This window comes from Physeter macrocephalus, chromosome 1 (genome assembly GCF_002837175.3).
Source record: "Physeter macrocephalus isolate SW-GA chromosome 1, ASM283717v5, whole genome shotgun sequence".
In the NCBI taxonomy this organism is placed as follows: Eukaryota; Metazoa; Chordata; class Mammalia; order Artiodactyla; family Physeteridae; genus Physeter; species Physeter macrocephalus.
The window spans coordinates 26391556-26415506 of NC_041214.2; the positions used below are offsets into that span (position 1 = coordinate 26391556).

At 39.6% G+C, this 23951-nt stretch overlaps 1 protein-coding gene and 1 pseudogene across 1 annotated transcript in view; both read right to left on the minus strand.

Annotated features, from left to right (window-relative positions):
• Positions 1-23951, minus strand: part of ATP1B3 (ATPase Na+/K+ transporting subunit beta 3) — a 48804-nt gene that overhangs the window by 7701 nt on the left and 17152 nt on the right. Inside the window, exons 2-5 of the mRNA XM_024131830.3 lie at positions 14987-15115; positions 10784-10891; positions 4873-5057; positions 2084-2134 (exon numbers count right to left, since the gene is read on the minus strand). Of these exons, the coding sequence (XP_023987598.1) occupies positions 2084-2134; positions 4873-5057; positions 10784-10891; positions 14987-15115 (473 nt within the window). The remainder of the gene's footprint in view (positions 1-2083; positions 2135-4872; positions 5058-10783; positions 10892-14986; positions 15116-23951) is intronic.
• On the minus strand, positions 18551-20233 carry LOC102983728 (transmembrane protein 203-like; annotated as a pseudogene).

The following is a 23951-nucleotide window of genomic DNA, read 5'->3' on the forward strand; positions in this document are numbered from 1 at the left end:
GGTGTGTGTGTGTGTGTGTGTGTGTGTGTGTGTGGTGTATGTGTGTGTGTGTGTGTGTGTGTGTGTGTGTGTGTGTGTGTGTGTGTGTATTTTCCTTTCTTGATGGTGCTGGCTCCACAGACCCACCGTTCCAAGTATATCTACATTGTCTGCTCACATGCAGAGGCAAAAGTTCCTGCACACAGGACACTGTCATAAAATCAGCACTTCCACCTGGCTGAAGGCTCACACCCAGCCTCGGGCACCTTCTACTGGAAAGAACTGCAAGCAAGGGGGATCACAGTTATACACAATACACTTCCTAAATCTGTCTTGTAGGTGTAATGTTTTCTCCTGTTTTGAGATGACAGTAGAAGCTCACTAGATTTTTAGAAGGATTTGTATACCAAGAAAAACTCAGCTTAGAGGCAGCGTCTGGCTTTAAGTGACATTCTGATTTTATTTATTTATTTTTTTTTTGCGGTACGCGGGCCTCTCACTGCTGTGACCTCTCCCGTTGCGGAGCACAGGCTCCGGACGCGCAGGCTCAGCGGCCATGGCTCACGGGCCCAGCCGCTCCGCGGCATGCGGGATCTTCCCAGACCGGGGCACAAACCCATGTCCCCTGCATCGGCAAGCGGACTCTCAACCACTGCGCCACCAGGGAAGCCCAAGATTCTGATTTTTTATCCAAGTTTCCTGCTGAGCTGACTATGGCATAAGGAGATAAAGCGAGTTGCCTATGGTCACACATGCATACTTCAACCCAGATGAGAAAACCACAAACTTCCCAGCTTTTCATTCTATTCTAAATCGTGAATAAATACTCAAAATAAATCAATATGGATATTCTAAAGTAGGCGTTCTCAGAGTGTGGGTCCCAGACCAGCAGCATCACCATCACCTGTAAACTTTAGTTAAAAACGCAAATTTTGGGGCTTCCCTGGTGGCGCAGTGGTTGAGAATCTGCCTGCCAATGCAGGGGACATGGGTTCGAGCCCCGGTCTGGGAAGATCCCACATGCCGCGGAGCAACTAGGCCCGTGAGCCACAACTACTGAGCCTGCGCGTCTGGAGCTTGTGCTCCGCAACAAGAGAGGCCACGATAGTGAGAGGCCCCCGCGCACCGCGATGAAGAGTGGCCCCTGCTCGCCGCAACTAGAGAAAGCCCTCGCACAGAAACGAAGACCCAACACAGCCAAAAATAAATAAATAAACATATTTTTTAAAAAAACAACATGCAAATTTTGCAGCCTCACCCCAGACCTACTCAGTCAGAAACTGCAGAACTGGGACCTAAGAAACCCTCCAACTGATTCTGATGCATGATCAGATTTGAGAACCACCCAGCAAGAAGTTTCTGCCCAAATAAGAAATCCATTCATCGTTAAACGGGATTACAGTTTTCTTTGGCAAACAACTTTAGAAGTGATTTCAATGTAACATTTCAAGTAAGACACTTCTGACATATTAACTGGAGCTGGAATGCTAATATTTTACACAATGATAAAATTAAATTTAGAACTTAACAGTTTCTCCTGAGAACTCTTACCCATGATTTACATATTTGTCTTAGTTGAACTTTGCAGCATGGAGAGAAAACAAAAGAAATTATGAAAGGAAAACAGCACAGTGCTCTGGAAAAAATAAAGTAGGGATGAGAGAGCAAAATAATGCCTCTACCTTAAGGAAAATGTACCAAGTTTCATTAAATCTCAGATGCCACTTATGTACTATTAAGAAAGAAAAAATCTAATACACTATTAAGACACTATCAGTTATAAGGCCAACCCCAATTTTGGTGTTATCAAGCTAGAAAAAAAAAATGAATCTTAAAATCAGTGAAATATGTATATGTAAATATAAAGGCAAAGTATGTGAAATCAAATGCACATGGAAAATAAGTCTTTTTGAATTATCATTAGCAAACAAAGAAGGGCTACCCCCAAAGGTTGGTGGAGTTTTATTCTTCTACGAATGGCACTACAATGGACTTTAAAAATGTGACAGGGAAGAAAAAAATGACTAAATTCATTAGACTTTTAAAGTATTTTTAAGATACACTGAAGCTTTAACTGAAATTGGGTTGTTTTCTGAATACTAACCTTCAAAATACATTCTATCCTTGGTTCTCCTTGAGGCTTTAATCCAATTATCTAAGGTAAAGAAACATTGATTAACTGAAACATCACAACTGTATACAACAGAACCTCTTCCTTCGTTGCTGGGGACACAGGGGTGGGAGGGTTGAGATGAACACTAACACTGCATTAAAACCCTGTTACCTCTGCCTTTTACTTTAATTTTATTTTAGAGGATTAGAACAGACTTTTCAATATAATAATCTTACCAATTATCTATCTTATTACAGTACTGGGGCAATTTAGAAAATAAATCAGTTTTCAAAGAACTGACCAAAACACAGCATTGCACTTTGCTACCCTAAAACAAGAAAAAGAAACCTTTACATTTCATTATTTATATGAACACATCATTAATGCAAATAAGAATGGCAAAGGCATAATATAATAACTGTTCTTCATGAAAATATATTAGGTCACAACCCTACCATGTTTCCATAAGGCTTCCACAGCACCCTGCTGTATTTCACATCTATCTGTTCTACAAAACACATACACTTAATGAATCCCATTTTGAGGACTCTCACAGCACCATTCAGTTCGATGTAATGAGGCTTTCATTTATGTGGTTGATATAACTAACTCTGTATGAATGATAACAGATATTTATCCATATATTTTGTGAGAGGATTTTTTGGCCTTTTGAATTATATGCATTTTAATTTATATTTTATAATTTTATAATTTATATACATTTTAATGTGAATGCCTGTAAAATGTAAGTACTCCTCCCGAAAGACAAGTATTGTTGCAACCAAAATAATAATTTCAAGAGCAATAACTATCCGTGCCCTCGCAATGATTTTGGAACGAACTATACTGGGATTAAATGCCCTGCTACACCCTTATGCAACACCTCACTGCCGATCCGATCCCCGAGCTGATCCCCGTGCGCCTGATGATGCCTTCCTGTCACGCCTGCAAAGTTCTGCCCCATCAGCAAGTATAATCTCACACCCTCACCATTCAGAGGACATACTGACAAAGAAAATAAACTCAGAAGGTTGGTCCTGTGGGAGAAGAAACTGGAATTTCTTCTCTTGGCTTTATATTGGGAACAGATTTTCCATCAATCTAGGTGTTGTAAAGACACTCCTAGGAGACAGGGATTACAAAAGGCATCCCTGTTGGAGAGAATGGATTTAATTCATCTTACAAGCTAGATCACCTGGTTTCACATTACAGTTGGCCCTCCCTATCCGGGGGTGGGGTTCCACATCTGCGGATTCAACCAATCGCAGATCAAAAACATGTGGGGAAAAAAATTCCAGAAAGTTCCAAAAAGCAAAATTCAAATTTGCTGTGTGCTGAAAACTTTTTACACAGCACTTACACTGTATTAGGTATAAGTACTCTAGAGATGCTTTTGAGTACACAGGAGGATGTGCGCAGGTTATATGCAAATACTACGCCATTTTCTATAAAGGACTTGAGCAGCCCGAGATTTTGGTGTCCTCAGGGGTCCTAGAATCAATTCCCCACAGATACCGGGGAATAAACTATCTGGATTTCTTGTGTGGATTGTGAAAACTCATCTCTACTTTATTTAACAGTATGCGGTATGTATGAGCGCCCTAGCATTTCTGAGGAGAGTAGGGTCCCCTTGAAACAGTTGTTCAGATTGCTCCCACTTCCTGGCCTCCCCATCTTGCCTTCAGTTTCACCTCCACTTTGTTAACCTTAGTTCTTAAGTGTTGCTAAAACATCCCATTAAATGTTTATTGAGCGCCTACTATGTGCCAGGCAATGTTTCAGAATGATTTCCGGAGTGCTATGGGATAATCAGAAACTGTCTCTGTCCATGGGGACAGGGGAAGGAGAGGCTGGAGGGAAGCCAGTCTGGGCGCTTAAGGGTCTAGCTGGCTCTCCCTACAGGAAAACTCCTTATTTAGCAGTGCCAACTTCAGAAGACTCAAGTTTTAATTTTATTAGCGATGGTAACTTTAGTGATATGTAAACTCAAGACCTTGAGAGGCCTGCACCTGTTTAGGAAATTGCCTTTTCTCTGTGTGAATGACCAGGAATGACCTCATTCTTCAAGGGAGACCATACAGGCCTCAACAGGTTAACTGTATCAGAACACAACTCTGCAGTACCATTTATAGAGCAGCAAGGCACAGGGTTTGGAGATCACTTCATTATGCAAGGAAAGCATCTTCCTTTTGCACAATGACTCCACAACATTGTTACTTAGATGTAGAGAACATTAGCTTCTTGGTTTGCTAATGGCTATACAATTCAGGCACTTTCTCTGGACAACATGGCAAAATGCTGCTGGGTTCATTTTAATGCAAATTTATCTCTATTTCTACTATTTAATTACACAGACATATACTATAAGGCTATGCTTTGCTACTAAATATTCAGAAAAAGTTAAATAAGCCAAAACTTTATAAGTTTGCTATGGGATTTTAAATTACATTGCCACACAGGATGCAAAGATGAGCACAGCACATTACCACAACTATGCTGTGGGCATGATCCCCAGAATACCTGATCCCTGAAGCTCTGATCTACGCTTAAGGGCATATAGCTAGTTCCAAAAGAGAAAAACTGAAGTTGTGTTACTCCCTAATTTATGACTAATTTATGAACCAATTGTTTTTTTCTATATTAATTTTCCAAAGGTCAGTATCACCGTTAGCTTTTTACACAAGCTACCACCAAGTGAAAGAGCACTGAATAAATAGTTGCCAGTTTCTTAATAGAAGAGATTTGGAAAAAGCAACAGCAGCAATAAATTATGTACATACTCTGTTCATCTTCACAAGAATACAAGGGCTTCCTGAGGAGTAGCCAAACTCGGGATCATCCACACCACTGCACGCTTCAAGTAAGACAAGAGGAAACCGACATGAAGTATATTCTGGACCGTTCTGCTCACGAAACACTCCACTGGGACAATTTGTGAGATTCTTCTGTTCTTCTAAGCCATATGCTAAAAAGGAAACAGCCAAAAAGGACCTTAAACACAACCAGAAATATATCATCCTTTGGACAACATTCTTCAAAGACAAAAACAGCAATGCCACTTACGGGAAAATTTTAGGGAAAGAATGTTAAGTCTGTTCCTTTAAAGTCTAACTGCTATCTAGCGCTTTGCAGTTTATTTCATCTCAATACAAACTGGGTGACAGATCTCTTTTGTCACCATTAGGTGGCACCAGCCATGGCTACAGCATTACCTGAAAGCCTTCGACACTCTTGGCCCAAAAGATACAACCGTGAGGGCATAAAACGCATTACCTCTGCCCTTATGGAGGTAATTTACAGTGTAATGGGTAAGACAGGTGTTGAGGATAAAATCATAAATGAAGGGCCTAAAGAAAGGGGTACATGTGAGTTAATGTTAGCTTACAAAAGGGTGTTTTCAGCAGAAATAGAGGTAACGAGATAGATCAAAAGGGGATGAAGGAGTAGAATGGTTACAACTTGGGGATAGGGAAGGAAGGAGAGGGAGACAATTCAATGATTTTTTCGAATGTTTGCTGTGCACTTGACACAGTGTTAGACAAAAGGGGCACAACGGGGAGCCACTCTGCTGTGGACCCTGCCCTCAATGAGCTTAGGCTGTTGCAAGGCACTCACTAATAAACATGGTGCCACAATGCCTCAATAAGAACTGTTGGTGTGTGGGTATAACTGGTACCAGAAAAAGGCCAACCTAAAGTGAATTCAACCAAAAACAGGAACCAAAATTTCAAAGTACTCACATTTACTTATTTAAATTTATTTATTTATTTAAATTTATTTAAATGTGTTCGTTTGCTTGCTTGCCATGCCGCGAGGCTTGTGGGATCTTAGTTCCCGGGCCAGGGATTGAACCCAGGCACCGGCAGGGAAAGTGCTGAATCACTGGACCACCAGGGAAGTCCCAAAGTAAACACATTTAAAAGGAAGTATGGATCTTTCCCTTAAAAAAAAAAGTCAAAAATTTTGGTTTCAACTTTTATTTATCAAAAATTAGGATATCATGGGAACTATGTACCCATTAAATAGCCAAGAATGACTCAGGTATTGGGGAGGGGGGATAGGAGTAAACTTTTACAACAAAACAGTACCACTGACATTCGTCACTCCTTTTTGACTTTCGTGGCACAATCATGAATGTCATTTGGCAGAAAGTATTCAAGGCCTACATCAGTTTCCACCAAGGGCTTCTCCTGCATATACTCTGTTGGTACAGTTCATCAGGGACCATTTTTGTATGATGCCAACTTCCACTTCTACACAAAACCGCTCTAAGTCAAGGAGTTGGATGATGAATGGTCAGAATATGAAGACCTCTGCTCAGCGCATGATGGGAACAGAGAAAGGTCACCATTCCCAGAGAGAGCACAGAACCCCACATTCCTGAGGAAAGCCTAAAGTAAGATAGAAAAAGGTATAGGTAAACGGGGGGAAAGACCTGAAAGAGATAATTTGAACAATATAAGATTTTAAATTCTAATTAGTATTCAAGGGGGGCAGGGGGAACAACCCAGAGCAGATAATGTATCTTTTAACAAGAGACTGTACCTTTTAAACACCAGAAAGGCATTTCTAAGAGCAACAATGACAATTCAAAGTTTAAAAAAAGGGAGGGGGGAGGGCGTGCTGAACATTGAAGATCTAAAAGTAAATCCCCAGTATAATTAAGCAAAAGTAGAAAATGGGAGAAAAACAAGAGATCCAAAACCCAACAACTAACAAAACAGCTCTAGAAAGAGAACCAGAAAACTGAGGTGAGGAAATTTTCAAGTAATAAATAGTTTCCTCAACTGGAGAATCTAACTCTTTATCCTGAAAGACCCCATCAAGTTTCCAGCAAAGTGATATTTTAGAGACTCACACCAACACTTGGAAATTTTAGAACCCTAAGGAAATACATCTAAAAACAAAAACAAAAAACCAACACTGTTGAGCAGAAAAAGGAAAATATAAAGGAACTAAAATTCTATACACAGCTAAACTATGAACAATAAAAGCAGAATTAAGTCATTTTCAGAAATGAAAGGACTAAAAACCTACATTCCATGTATCTTAAAAAAATTTTTTTGGGCTTCCCTGGTGGCGCAGTGGTTGAGAGTCCGCCTGCCGATGCAGGGGATGCGGGTTCGTGCCCCGGTCCGGGAAGATCCCACATGCCGCGGAGCGGCTGGGCCCGTGAGCCATAGCCGCTGAGCCTGCGCGTCCGGAGCCTGTGCTCCGCAACGGGAGAGGCCACAGCAGTGAGAGGCCCGCGTACCGCAAAAAAAAAAAAAAAAAAAAATTTAATTTAAATACAAATTGAGATCTAATTCACATATAACATTATATTAGTTTCAGGTGTACAACACAATGAATGCTTGAATATTTGTACACACTGTGAAATGATCACCACGATAAGTCTAGTTAACATCTTGTCCCTATGTATAGTTACAAATTGTTTTCCTGTGATGAGGACTTTTAAGATCTACTCTCTTAGGAACTTCCCAATACGCAATACAGTAGTGTTAACTATCATCACCATGCTCTACATTACATCCCCAGGGCTTATTTATTTCTAAATGGAAGTGTGTACCTTTTGACCTTCCTTCACCACTTCAGCCCTGCTGCCTCTGGCAACAACCAATCTATCTGTTCTCTGCATCTATGAGCTTGGTTTTCTTAGTTGTTTTGTTTCTTAGATTCCACATATAAGTGAGATCATTTGGTATTTGTCTTTGTTTATTTCACTTAGCATCATGCCCTTAAGGTCCATCCATGTTGCTGCAAATAGTAAGATTTCACTCTTTTTTATGGCTAAATAGTATAGTGGTATATAGACAATGGAAGAGTATTCATGTATCTTTTCTTACAAAGTTATTTGAGAATATACTCCATCAAAACTAGGGAATAAATAAAGAAAAAGGAGGCAGGAGCCAAGAAACAGTGAATCCAATCCGAAAGGGATCAAACGAACTCCCCAAATGACAGCTGGGTAGCAGAAGCCCTAAACAGAAACCAGCACAGACTACAGCAGAGCGGAGGACTCTAGGGAGGAGTTCTCCAGAGAAAAGGGACATAAGAGAACATCTCAAACGACAGTATACAAATAAGGGAGTTAGACGAGAGTCTCTACAGACGGTAGACTACGACGTAAAGACAAGTATAAGAAGGCAACCAATAATGAAAATAAAATAGTAATTCAATTACTTTTGAATTGAGATTAGGGGAAGGTCTGAGGCATGTGAGCTAAATCCTCATCTAACATGGCAGGAAGTAAAGACAATGTGTAAAAGTGATAAATCAAGAGCCAGCAGATTGTATTTAAAGATACAGAAGAAAAATCCCATAAGAAAAAGTTCAAAAGCATGAAGTTATTTCCTGTTGAAAATGTATCCAGAATCAGACGATTTCTCGCAGCCTCACTGCTCCCGACCTTGCCAAGCCACTATCTCCACTCATCTAGGTGACTGCAATGGCCTCCTAACCAGCTTCCCTGATTCCCCTCTACAGTCTAGTCTCAAAAAACAGCCTGAGTGATCCTTTAAAAATCTGAGTGAGATGATGTTATTCTCTGCTTAAGAACCTCCATCTTGGTTACTGTGAAAGTCAAAGAACTGAACAACAGCCTCTAAGGCCTACACAATCTGGTCCTCCTTTAACTCCCTGACCTCAATCTCCTACTACTCTCTCCCCACTTACTCCATCCAGCCCCTCTGACTTCCTTGATGAACCCTGAACACACTGGACATTGTGAGCCTCAAGGCCTTTGCACCTACTGCTGGGTAGTTCCATGGCTACTTCCCTCATCCTTAGATCTTTCCTCAAACATTCCCTTTCAATGAGGCCTTCCCAGACCACTCTGCTTAAAATTGCAGCCCTCTCAACTCTCCCTATTTCCCTTCTCTGCCTTATTTTCCTCCACAGCACTTATTACCTTCTAACACACCACTAGATTATAAAAACTCCATGAACACAGAAATTTTGTTTGTTCATTGATGGAAATTAGAAGAGTGCTTGACACAAAAAAGACCCTCAAAAAGAAGTATTTGTTGAATAAAGGAACAGGACTGCAGCTAGCACAGAGTATGGCAGGGAACTACTGTTCTACTTATAAGCCTTTCTTTACTATTTGGTTTTCAAACCATGGATTATACTCTCACAAAAACATCTCTATTTAAATAATAAATATATATTTAACTTTCAAGGGAAAGAGATTTAGGAAGGTAGGTAGTAGAAGACCAGGATCAAAAGGTTTTTGATTTAAGATAGGAGGGAGGTTGAGGATTTCTACATGTTGACAGAAAGGATCCAACAGAGAGGCTAAACATATATGAGAAGGATTAGTAATTAACATAATGCTTGAGGCAGTGAGAGGGGATGAGACGCAAAATGTGACCGGGACAGGTGGACTTAGATTAAGAGGAAGGGCAGCTCCGTCAGAGCAGGAGGAAAATCACAGACAAAATGGCTGAAACTGAAGGCTGGTTTTAATGGTAACAAGGAAACTGGGGGAGTTTCCACCTGAGTATTTCTGGTTTCTCTTCAAGTAGGAAACCAGGTTATATGAAGAAAGTGAGTTATAGGGGAAAAGGTAAGGAGCTAGAGTCTTGAGTAGAGGCTGGAAATAATCCCTTCAGAGAATTACCCCGGGAAATTCAGCAGGACTGCCAGGCAGTAGATGGGATCCATTTGAGGGAAGTGATCAAGTATGCACAGTGCTAAGTAGTCTTCAGAGGGCAGGCTCAAAGGAAGAGCTCCATCCAGGAATTACAGGGCTTCATCTAGGGGCATTACACGGCTTCATCTACTTGCAAGTTTTATGACAAACGGACTAAGAGGTGAGGGATTTTAGAGTACTGGCTTAAGTAAAAATGAAATGAAAAACTATGGAATTGACAAGCTTGACCAGAAGGGAAGCTGAGCGGGGAGGGGCTGGGATAAAATAAAAGGGTCAGTGAACTGGAAGTCCCAGTGAGGGAGACAAAGAGCGAGAGCAAGTTAAGCAAACGAGAAGGTTGTGTAGGGAGCCCCATCAGCGACCTTGGCAATGGAGTCCTGCACATTCGAAGAAGCAACTGCAGGAGAGTGTGGCTGAGGAAGAGCTGCGGCAACCACGAACCAAGAGGCCATGGCGCTTGATAGCTATTTGTGGGAATGTTAATACCATGGAGTCAGGGCAGACAAAACGGAAGAGAGAACTGGGCCAGGACGGCTATTAGAAAGCACTACAAACCAGTAGCTCTGAAAAACTCACAAGCGATACACAAACTTTTCTTTTAATGACGAACACCATTCCTCGTCCCCACACGGCAAGCGCTACACTGGATCCAAAGATCCAAATCCTTAGCGGCATCGTTTTATAATATAGTTTTGCTCCATTAGTCACATGCTATGTGTTTTGATGCAGACATAAATGTTATGGTTCAATGAACTTACTCATGTACTTATTAAAGGGTAGATAAAAAAATCAAATGAACTGCCCATTAGGGTTAGGCCCCTATGCTTTCCGTAAGTCAGAATACGGACTAATCATAAATTCATCATGAATAATCGTAAATTCTACTTGCCAAGTCTTCTCAATTGACTGTGTTTAACAGAAAGAAAGAAAAAGGCAAGACAAATGCTAAGAATAATGTTTCTAAAAGTAATCATAATTTGGTGCTAGTTTCTGTAATAACTAAAATCTTTAACTTACTCCAAAAAAAACATACTTACACTTTAGAAATTTCTTAAGGTCATTAATGTACCCTCTATAGGACTCTGGATTAGACACGCTGAATGAAAAATCCAATGCTGTCACCGGTTTTGGAAAAACCATAAGCCCTATAGAGATAAAAGAAAAGGGGGGAAATTAATTATAGCAAATTCCCTTCTCTCCTTCCTTCTCCTTACTCTTATCTCTAAAAAGGAAGATCTCAGTAAATTATGTGGAAATTGTGTTCACAGGTAAGGTTGAAATTATCAAGAACCTCCCACTTCTATCTGACTACGAAGAGACATCTAAAATGAAAAAATTCCACGTCTTCAAAATCACCTCGGACATTACCAATTAGAAACCTCCTCTAAATCTTAGTTAGTTAGAATTGCTCTGTTCCTTAATTTAAAAGATGCAAGTTTTACTTTGTACTTTCTACATTCATTTTCTATTAAATATTTTTAGGTTTTGCCAATTCGCCATTAATATACAGAGAAAATTTTAGCAAATCAAAGTCTAAGCACTTTTGTCATTCAAATTACAACTGTATGAAAACATTCGTAAAGAAAGCTTACCTTATTCAATGAAAGAGGCCTATACAATTTTAACTCTACAGTTAAATATTCTTCCTTCAATAATAAACACTGCTCGATAACTAAAATGTGGTTTTCTCATACTGAATTGACACATAAACACCAACAATTTCATATTAGCAATCAACACCCATGTATATAGAATATGTTTGCATGAGTTTATTAACAGAAAATGTAAGCCTATTTATCTGTACCAAACAATCAGGCTTCCAACTTTAATGTAAGCTTTCCTTGATTTAAAAGCATTAGATCAAAAGTGTGTCTGTACGTGTATAACTGAGTCACTGTGCTGTACAGCAGAGATTGGCACAGCATTGTAAATCAACTCTACTTCATAAAAAAATTTTGTTTAATTTAAAAGCATTAGATCTACATTCAGCTTTGCACAAAGGCATAAACAAAAAAATCCTAAAATTCTCACTAGTTTCTAAACATTCCCCATATATCAAAGTTATTATAGATAAGCCTTGCATTGAATCTAAAAATAAATAACAAGGTTGTTTTAGTTTTCATTAAAATTGCTTTTGCTGCTCTCCATGTACTGCAACTACTGAAGCCCACGTGCTGCAACTACTGAGCCCGTGCGCCTACAGCCCGTGCTCTGCAACGAGAAGCCATCGTAATGAGAAGCCTGCGCGCCGCAACGAAGAGCAGCCCTTGCTCGCCGCACTAGAGAAAGCCCATGCGCAGCAATGAAGACCCAATGCAGCCAAAAAAAAAAAAAAAAAAAATTGCTGCTCATAGACATCTAATTCGTTTTAGATCAAACCCAGTTTCTTTCAAATCCTAAATACCTGTCTTTGTTGATCTGCATGGTTCTTGAGTTAAACTACAATAGATCCGATGCTACTCAACTGTGATGAAACACACAATGTTCCCAAATGGCAGAGCAAAGCTTATTCCATAAACAGCACAAAAGAGCCCCAATTAGATTCCCCATTCACCTACTACCTCAACATACCAGACCACTTAGATTTGGATGATCTCATATGCCTATTTTTCCTTACCCCTCCACCTACTACAAAATCAATAGTAACTTTCTGATTTTTTAATAAAAATGTTCAATGTAGAAATAAAACCTGACCATCCAGTATATGAAATAATCATCTGTGAATGTCTGAAATTGTATGTTTTCATTTTTAAGGTTTTACAGAAGGAACAAGACATAATATACTGTAAGTGAAAAAGTAACAGAATCAAGGCAGCTTATACATAACTGTATAAAAACACCCAACTTTAAGAAAAACCCAACTTTTAATAAAACATCCAGTTTGAAAGAAATTTTAAAGAAAAATATGAAAATGTCTATGCTTTATTAAAAAAAAGATTACATTCCTTTAACATGACTTATTTCTATGGGAAGTTTTAAATGACTCAATTTACAAAGCTCTGTAGACCAGAATGTCTAAAACTGAATTTCTGATACAAGTTACTTCTTAGATCTTGCTGAGCAATGCTCTTGGAGCCTTAGTTCATTTAACAGCCTGTTTGAAACTCTTAAGTAAAAAAAAAAACACAGCAGGAGTGTGCCATACGGCTACATTTTTTGACGCAGTACACCTACATCCTCCAAAGAATGTCTTGGCTTACCCAAACCATGAACATCAATAGAATGTGAAAACTACAGTAACTCTTACGTCTTTACAATTTAAACCATTGGAGCATGAATATGTGTGTATGCATGTTTGTGCATCTATAGGGGTGTGCATGGATGGTACATGTTTATGTTATATGCATGTATATGTTAATACACATACCAATTTCAAACTAGCATTTATTTTACCAAGTGCAAATACATTATTGAAATGATGCTATTTAAAAATAAAACTTAATATGGTCATTGTTAAAAAAAAAAACTAAAAAAAACCTAAGAAAATACAGGTAGAAATAAAATTTAATTACCCATGATTCCTTTATGAAGAGAAAATCATATTTAACAAACTAATATCCATTCATCTAATATTATATTGATATATAATATGAATACGTATGCATATATATTTATTTGAACTAATATTAAGTTTTTAAGTACTATAATACACTTGGTGAATGATTTTAAGAAACTCAGTTTAAAACTATATACTTAAAAAAGTATATCGAACACATTTTACTGCTTATATTATTCATGCAATTATAAACGGTCTAATATTTCTGAAATAGATCAGCTTATATTCAACAGTAATAGTCACATAACTTAAGGCAGCAAGAGAAATAATTATCTTAGAATTCATCTAAGTAGAAAGAAAACAGGGCTACAATGAGAGATGAGGAAAAAATTAGCATGGAGCTGGTCTCAGATACATGGTCAAATAGACCAAAAGAGTTATTCATGATATTTAGATAAATATTAGCTACAAACAAAGGAAAAGCCATTAGAACAAATTTTCTAAGAAAACTGGTTGGGGAAACTGGTTCAATCTCACTGCTGATATAGCTGAGAAGTGCATGCAGTGGGAAAGGATCTAGGCTAGGGTTCCTCAGCCGTGGCCCTAATGACATTCTGGACTGGATGATTCTTTGTTGTGGGAGGTTGTCCCATGCACTGTAGGGATGTTTAGCAGCACCCCTGGCCTCTACTAGCACGTACGCAATTGTGACAACCAAAAATGTCTCCAGACAGCGCTGAATGGCCTTGGGGGGCAAATCACTGCTGGAAGAGAACCACTGCTGCAGACAGAAACCTCCTGCTGCTGAGAACCACTGCTGCAGACTCCCACCTTCCCTGGCCTGCGCCCCTCTGCCTGCCGCCCAAGTCACGCTCCTCCATGGAGAGCCGTCCCTTTGCTAACATCTCTCGAAGTTTTTCATATTTCTGGGAATTAGATACACTGGAGTTCTGCACATTATTGTTGTTCACTTCTATAAAAATTGCCAGCACCTTGAGGACAAGGGCCGTGTGCACCAACGAAAGCGGAGCTAGCATTCAAAGATCAACTCTTTAAAAAGAATAAAATCAGGAGGGAGAAAATGTGACTTAAACAATTGCTCCAGTTAAGATTTTCTTCCGTACGAAAGTACATTCTCCAGTATCCTAGAGGAAATTTTCTTCCCTAAGACAATCAATAGAGAATAATTCAACATATTAAGAGTATACTCATTTTATTCTCTATTGACTTCTTACCATTTCCATACTAAGCAATTAAAAACATGAAGCATGTATTTTCCAAGACCAATGCTCTAACCCACACCAGAGCTGAAATATATACTTTATAAATAAATTACTCAGAGCAAAGTGAAACTACTACACAATAGTCATAAACACCATTCTATTCCACACCATAACTATAACTATATTCATCAATCTGGCTTCACTTTAACTCTCAATATTCATTTCTGCTTACTCTTGGCAAAAGACTCAAGATTTATCAGCCAGGTTTTTTTTATCACTGTGTAAATATTAAAGGTTTTTATATCAGTATGTAAATATTAAAGGTCTTTATATCAGTATGTAAATATTAAAGGTCTTTATATCACTATTAAATATTAAACAACAAACAAAATCAAAACTCTTACATTATCTAACCCTAAAGTTTAACATCTTCTACCAGCTATATAATACAGACTTACGGAGAAGATAAAGTATAACCCAATTTTGTTAGAAGCCGTGATAATCACAACATAATTAATTACCTGGACTAGGAATCTGGTCACGATATTTTGGAACCTCATCGTTCAGAGTCTGAAGCATAGCCCACATTGTGAATGAAAAGAGTGCAGCCAGGAACCCATAAAAGACTAGGTAGAAGAGCAAGATCAAACCTGTAAAAGAAAATAAAACTCATAAAGGTGAAGATATACACATTGTGTGTGTGTGTGTGTGTGTGTGTGTGTGTTTGTGTGTGTGTGTGTGTGATGTGGCCAGGGTAAAAAAACAGACCCATCATTGCAAGGCTAGAACTCCAAGCTTTGCCATGCACACAGCCAAGTATCTTCATATTCAGAACGATATGAATTTGCCCAAGCAAGGGGTATTTCAGCAGGCAGCACCCACCCACATCCTGTGACCCCCTCCTCTCCTCTGATACTTCCAAGTACAAGCAGCTTCCACAGATCATACTGATTCAAGATCAGAGCTTTAAAATTCCAGCACATAAGGGAGTATTTCCCGAAATGGAGTTAATGCTCTCTAGAAAGAAAAAAGATGACTTTAGGTTGGACAAAACCCCCAGTATGTATATGTGACAAACAAAAATATTAACACATAGGACTTCCCCAGTGGTCCAGTGGTTAAGACTCTGTGCTTCCACTACAGGAGCCATGGGTTCAATCCTAGGGGACGTTCTGCATGCCGCACAGGCAGCCAAAAAAAAAGAAAGAATTAGCACATCAACCCTGTATTTCACAGTAATTATTAGCATAATTTTGGGTTTTAAAAAGTGAGTTGATTTAGAGAATAGCCAGGAAACATGCAGAGAAGGTAAATTGTGAAGGTGGTACCAATGAATAAAGCTTAGGAAACACTGGTTGAGTGGAAGCGTCATGCAAAAGTGCAGAGAGGAGCATCCCAACCAGTGGGACTTGACAACTCCACTGCTAAGCACGCAGCAAGAGCTGGCAGACGCAAGTTTCAACATCAAGGGCTTAACCTTTTCTTCTTCACAATCTGGAAACACTAAGATCTATCCTAAGCCAGTGATTTATTTTGTGAACATCTAGAATTATTTTTCTCAAATGTCTATATTCAAAAATCTAACATCGTAAGTGGTCACCATCAAGATTATATACTAAATACATTGTTAACGTCACACATTTATATTTGAACATTTAAAAACTGATCAAAGGGGACTTCCCTGGCAGTCCAGTGGTTAAGACTCCGCGCTTCCAATGCAGAGGGCACGGGTTGGATCCCTGGTCGGGGAACTAAGATCCCACATGCCACGCAGCACGGCCAAAAAAAATCCTGATCAAAGAATATTCAGTAAATCCCCAGTTACAGCAATAGTAAAGAACACTTAATTCCCCAAAGTTGAATTAACATCAGCTTTATTTCCCAGTCTTAACATAAACCTGCTTATTAATATTTGTCCTAGCAGAAGGGCTAGAGCAGGGGTTCCTAACCTGGAATCTATGGCCCCTTCACCCTCACTCACCCCCAGAAGGATTAACTTCAGAGCTTCTATGACTTCTGTAATAATACATTTCTGAATATATCCATTTTTCTTCTGCAGAGTGGCTCTACAACGTTCTTGTGATGCTCAAAAGGCCCTGTGACCCAGAAACAGATTGTGGCAAAAGCTAGATAACTTTCATTTGTTACCTGCGGGCCAGGAAACTGCCTCCCCTTTTTTTAAGCAAAGGGGAAACAGTTAAAGCAATTTCATTTTAATTCAGACCAGCATTGCCCGTCCTCCCCCTGCCCCAATTACCAGGAGGCCAAAATAGGGAGCGAAAGGACAGAAGGAAGAAAGGAGCACAGGATGTCGCCTCCAGACAGCATCACTTCCCTATCACACAGAGTGATCCTGTTGCAGAAACACAAAGGAAGACCAATCTCAAAGAAGTGATCAGTTTACTACAGAGGTGATGAAATACGTGCAAAGCCCAAAGGATGGTTTAATGAGATACAGGAGAAAAACCATTCTTTCAGATCTGGGTATTTGTAGGAACTAATGGATAAAATCCTCCACACAGCAGACCAGGGTACAAATATATAAATGTGATGATGAGTGAGGGATGTGTTCCATTCAATAAAGCCTCACTTACAGAGCAGGCAGACTGAGGCCACAATAGTTTGTCAACTGACGCGGTAGATATTAAACTGGAGAAGTTTAAAACAGAAGTGCCAAGAGTTTAATTATTTACCGGTGTTTCAAAGTCATCTGAAAATATGCTTACCATTTTCAAATTTGATTTTAAATTTTCAGGAAAAATAATATAAAGCTGATTTATAAAAACGGTTACGGGGGGCTTCCCTAGTGGCGCAGTGGATGGGGGTCCGCCTGCCGATGCGGGGGATGCGGGTTCGTGCCTCGGTCCGGGAGGATCCCGCGTGCCGTGGAGCGGCTGGGCCCGTGGGCCGTGGCCGCTGGGCCTGCACGTCCGGGACCTGTGCTCCGCAACGGGAGAGGCCACAACAGTGAGAGGTCCGCGTACCGCAAAAACAAACAAACAAAAAAACAAAAACCGGTTACAAAGCAAATGAACATATAGCAAACACGACAAAAGTGCAAAAACTTCCTATAAGGAGTTGGGTTGGGACTTCCCTGGCGGTCCAGCGGTTAAGACTTCACCTTCCAGTGCAGGGGGTGTGGGTTGCATCCCTGGTCGGGGAGCTAAGATCCCACATGCCTCGGGGCCAAAAAAAAAAGAAAAAAAAAAAACCACAACATAAAACAGAAGCAATATTGTAGCAAATTCAATAAAGACTTTAAAAATGGTCCACATCAAAAAAATCTCAAAAAAAAAAAAGTTAGGTTCATAAAATAGATGCACAGATTAACAGCCATGTCCCAAACCTGATGCCATGTACTAGTGGCCATTAAGTCAATTTTGAATGTAGGGAGTATACCGAGTAGATAAGTGATTTTCAGCACTGAAGCCAATTTCCCCTGCTTGATAAGATCCTCTCGCCAAGAACAAACTTAACATTTAAAACTAAAATTAATCTCACTTATAAAAACCACATATGAAAGACCACTCACAAGGATGGTAGTACTTTATCAACTTAACCGCCTTTCTCCTACACTAAGAAAAAAAATACCTGAAAATAAAAACAGAAGTTGTAAACTGCTGTTCTTATATATCAGTATCTTGCAGTTATTTACTCAGATGCATTCCTGACAATGACAGGGATGAAACCGACTGAGCTACCCTACCTGAGTAATAGGTAGCGCAGACGGGACCTATTCAGTGTGCCATGTCTGCCTCAGCGCTAGTTAATGTAAGCACGGAACAGGTACGTCATTAGGCTTCATCAAGGCCTGGACATCCACACCCGTTCAACACAATTTGAGACCGTGTGATCTGACTCCCTACTTCTGCAAACTTCCTAGTTACCTGAGGGTACCTAGACAATAGAAAGACTATGCCTTATCCTCAGAGAATTCTGATGAGAAACAACTTCCCCTTGGTAAATAAATTAACAACCTGTTTATAGTTAAAAAAAAACTTAAAGCAGAGGCAGGTATAATTTAAAAAAAAATCAATTATATGGACAAGTACAAATTTAAAGTCCTTTGTTTGTATATTCAAATTTTTATCAGGAGCTATTTATTGAGGTATAATTCACATTTCATTCATCTATGAGTGGAACTGCTTGGTCATATGGTAACTCTGTTTAGTATTTTGAGTTAAGTACCAGACTATTTTCCAAAGCATCTATAACATTCTACATTCCCACCAGCAAGATTCCAATTTCTCCACATTCTCATTAATACTTCCTAGTGGGTTTAATTTGCATTTCCCTAATGACTAATGATGTTGAGCATTTTTTCATGCGCTTATTGGTCATTTGTATCTTCTTTAGAGAACTGTCTATTCAGAGCCTTGGCCCATTTTTAAATTGGGTTGTCTTTTTATTGAGTTCTAAGAGTTCTTTATATATTATAGGCACGAGCCTCTTGTCAGATGCATGATGTACAATTATTTTCTCCCATTCTGTGGGTTGTCTTTTCACTTTCATGACAGTGTCCTTTATTATTATTTTTTTCAGCAAAACATTTTATTTTTATCTCAGCAAATGTTCTCATTTGGCACCCGACTGGCATCAAGCCAAAGCCCTTAGGCCGACAGGCGTGGGCTGAGACCATCTGCAAAACTTCCCATGTGAAGGTCTCAATGGCTATGCGCATCAGAGCACCAGTTCCTCTCTCTAGTCCCTTAGGGTGGCCTAAAGGTCTCAGGTGCGCTAACAGTGCTGGCCACGAGGTGGTGGAAAAGTCGTGACACTGCAATCTGCTGGGATAGGAAACCAAGCAGTGCCCTGAAAGCAAGTTCTTTTCTCAGGTGACAGATACCCAGATAGGGTCCTGATCATGCTTATTCAACATACTCCTGTCTGCCTGGTTACACTTTTTAGAGCTCAAGCATCTAAGGAAGTCTTGTCTGGGGGGATGGGGCAGTAAGCTCTCAGGTCAGCACTGCAGGCCAGGGGAAATCCTGAGTCCAGCTTTGCAGCCTTTGCACAGTGGGTACTTTCCCAGGATCCATGAAAATACTCAGAGCCCATCAGGACATTTTACTTCTATGCAGTTTCCAACTGTCAGAGGAGTTGAGGACTGTCTGGCCTTCTCAGGATCTCAATTCAAGATTAGCTATTCAAAGCATGAAATAAGAGGGAATACGTTTTAAGAATCAAGGCTGCTCTTTTCAGCCCTGCTGAGGGAACAATTTCAGACATGACTTTTAGAGAGGAAGCTGGGCACTCAGCAGGGCACAAGGTGGCTTTCAGACCCAGACATCTCCTCTGGTGCAGCGGAAGTGGGACCTCAGCGTGGGGTCCCGCGTTCCAGCTTATCTTCTGCGAGCCTAGCTGACCCGGCAGGCAGGGGTCATGAGCAGCTGCAGGAGAGTGAAGACTGGAGACGCGATCAGGCCGAACCAGAGCGCCCGAGTCTGCTCCACCAGCTTCTGGCACAACAACATCTCGAAGACGAACTTCAGGCTAAGAACCGTGAGGACCCAGAAAAAGCGGAACACGGCCAGCTGCTTCTCTCCGTCCTAGAAGAGGCACACGGAGACGATAGTGGTGAAGTAGGTGCTGAGCCAGTCAGCGGCGAAGAAGGGCACGAACACGTTCCACCAGGAGAGGCCGGGAGCCAGGCCGTCCACACGCAGGGCCAGCGGCACGGAGAACACCGACAGGGCCAACAGGTGCATGAAGACCTCGAAGGGAGCGAAGCCCAGCCACTGCACCAGATCCCCGAGCGCGAACAGCATCGCTCCGGTGGAGCGCGGGCCAGGGCCCGGGCGACCGTCCCACCCGCCCGGCTGCGCCGCCACTCCCCACGGGCCTCGCTGGCGCCTGCCGTCGTCGTGGCCAGCGAGAGGCAGAAAGCGGCCCCGCCTGCCCTGGCTCTCGGCCCCAGCCCGGGACCCAGCACTGGCCACCGGCCGACGGCCGCCTTGCTCGGACGCCATGCCCGGTGCCGACAGCGTCCTTTAAAGCAGAAAAGTTCTTAATCTCAAGGAAGTTTAATTTATCTATTTTTCTCCTTTGTTGCTTGACTTTTGGTATCATACCTAAAACACCACTGCCCAATCCAAAGTCACGAAGACTTGCAATTATATTTTCTTCTAAGAATTTTTAGTTGTAGCTCTTTAAGTCTGGGTCTTTGATCCACTGTGTGTTAATTTTTGTACATGCTACTAAGAAGGGAACACTGGGGCTTGGGATAAAAACTGGACAAGGTCCTGGATGGGTTGGTAAAAATCTAAGTGGAGAGAATATCCATACCTGACCAGCTCTTGGCAACCTATGCCTCGTCCCTGAATGCTATGACAGGGAAGTCTAAATACAAAGAAGAGGTGCAGAGAACAAAATATTGAGAATACAAACTAATCCAATAAAGTATCAAACGCAACAAAGTAATGCCTGAAAAAACTGGGTTATAACAGGGTACAGAACAAGGCGGGGAAGCATGAGTATAATTAAAATACAGAGTATAGGGCTTCCCTGGTGGCCCAGTGGTTGAGAGTCCGCCTGCCGATGCAGGGGACACGGGTTCGTGCCCCGGTCTGGGAGGATCCCACATGCCGTGGAGCGGCTGAGCCAGTGAGCCACGGCCGCTGAGCCTGCACTCCACAACGGGAGAGGCCACAACAGTGAGAGGCCCGTGTACCGAAAAAAAAAAAAAAAAAAAAAAAAAAAAACAGAGTATAAGGTAAGAGGATAATTTTTCAAAATCTGATTTCATATTCTGATTGTTAAAATTTTAAAACTTAGTAGATAAGCTGAACTGGAGAAGAGTCAAATAATAACTTAAAAAAAATCCAGACACCTAACAAAAAAGCAAACCAAAGACTGGGAAAAATATTTTGCATAATATGAAACCAATAACGTACTTATTTGCATCTAGAATATATAAAGAACTCTTACAACAAAACAAATTTCTAAAACATGGACAAAAGTTTTGAACAGAAACTTCATCAAAGATGTAATGAGAATTGCAAAACAATAAAGCTCATGAAAACATACTCAACATCACTAGTTATCCAGGAAGGGCAAATCAAAACCACTACATGCTCACCAGAATGCTAGAAATTCTAAAGACTGACCATACCAAGTGATGATCTAGGAGCGGAGCAACTGACACTCTAATACACTGCTGGTGGGAACGTGCCAAAACAAAAACCGATTTTGGAAAACAACTTTTTGAAAAGTTAGTAGCATATACCTATGATAGGATCCAGCCAATCCATTCCTAGATATTTAACCAAGAAAAACGAAAGCACACGTTTGCAGAAGTATATGAATATTCGTAAATGCTTTGTTTGTAATCACTAAAACTCCAAACAACCCAAAAGCTCATCTACAGATGAATTAATAAATTCTGGCATATAATACAATGGAATACTATTCATGAACTACTTCTCAAAATAACTGTGCTGAATGAAAGAACTCAGCACTCCTGACCCCAAAGAGAACACGCTACATGATTCATTCCATGCATTTAAAGTTTCAGAAAATACAAACTAATCTAAACTGTCAAAAAGCAGATCTATTTTTGCCTGGATATTGGGGAGGTAGGAAAGAAAAGGATTACAAATGGGAAAGAGGAAATCTGGGGAGTGATGAATATTTTCACTATCTTGATTAGAGTGATAGTTCCATGGGTACAATATATGTATATGTATATAGGTGAATACACATCAAAACTCAAGTTATACATTTTAATTTTAAATACGTGCAGTTTACCATATGTCACAATTATACCTCAATAAAGCTATTTAAAAAACAAAAATTTGGAAGAAGGCCTAACCTAGAGAACTAGCCAAGCCAAAGAAAAATTCAGTGAGCTAAAAGATCAAACCAAGGTGTTTTACAATACTGGGCAAAAAGACAGAGAGAGAGTGTATGGAGATTGCTGAGACATGGGAGACAGAACCAGAATATCAATAAATCTAACAGGAATTCCACCAGAAAAGGGGATGGGGAGGAATGCCCAAAGAAATAACACATTTTGTGTCTAGATTGGAAAAGACTGAAAAATACTACAAAACACCCTATACCTAGATAGAAAAAGGTAAAATTTCAGAATACTAAAGTGAAAATTTCTTAAAGCTTCTAAAAAGGTAAAACGGGTTTTACCTAGAGCAGAGAAATATGACTGACAGATATCTCATCAGCCAAAAATAAAACAGTATATTCCAAACTGAGGAGGCTTTAAGTTTTAGCTACACTGTCTTCATTTCCTTCTTTTTGGAAGAAAAACTTACATATTATCTAACCTGAAAAAAAAGGACAAAGTTCACAGACTAAATTCTAGAAAAAGCTAATATAATTGTACATTTTTCATTTTTTAAAGTTTTCTTTAAAAATCTAAGACAAAGAAGAAAAATATATAAAGCAATGGTGAGCAAAGAAACCAGTAAGACTTGCTGGTAACATCTAAGTAAGTGTTGATTTTAATTTCTTCTCCTTATCAGGTCTGAGGAATAACTTACATACAATAATTTTCATTGATTCCAAGTGCACAATCCCAATGAGTAGACAGTTGCATGTATTGTGAAACCACCACTACACTAATGATACAGAACATTTCTATCACCTCTGAAAGGTTCCTTGTGCCCGTTCACAATCCGTACATCCTTCAGCCAGACAATGATCTCCTTTTGCCACTACATTAGTCTGTATTTTACAGTTAAAATTTGATTTTAATTTAATAACAAGTTAAAATCCCAAAAATATTAAGGTAGGAATAATTTAATAGTAGTCTAATAAAAGACATTCGCAAAGTGGGTTAAAGAAAACCTTACAGCACTATAAATAAATGCTATTTATAGATAAAAACCTAAAATTATAACACATACTGGTTGAAAATAAAGTAGATCTTGGCTAACAAAAAGAAATGTAGATGTGGCATTATTACTGTAAGCAAACTATTTAGAATTCAAGTCAAAAGGTATTAACATAGCAAAGATATTCTCTATTAATAAAAAGTAAACAAAACACATCAAGAAGATACAGCATAAAAGCCATGAACATTTGTGATGCTAAGTGGCTTAAGATATGTAAAGCAAAATTTATCACAATCATTTGTAGAGATTTTAACGTACCTCTTCCAGAAAGCCACAGATCAGGTAAACAATAACAAAAAGGATAATATTTTTAAAACACAACTAATAGTTATTTAATATATGTAAAACTTTGTAGTCACCAGAAAATATACTCTTTATAAACCTGGAACATTGCCTCGAAACTGACCATGACTTAAATTTCAAAAAAACCAAACCAAAACAAAATAAAAAATAACAAACCTAAAAAAAAAAAAAAAAAAATCAAGGCCACATTTTTCAAAATCAAAGTATGTTAGAGAAATATAACAAAAATTTAGAAAATGGACTGCTAAATAACCTTTGGATTAAAAAGACAACAAAACCCAAAATATTCAAAATTCAAAACAATCATGTAGCCAAAGCAGAACACAAAGGAAAA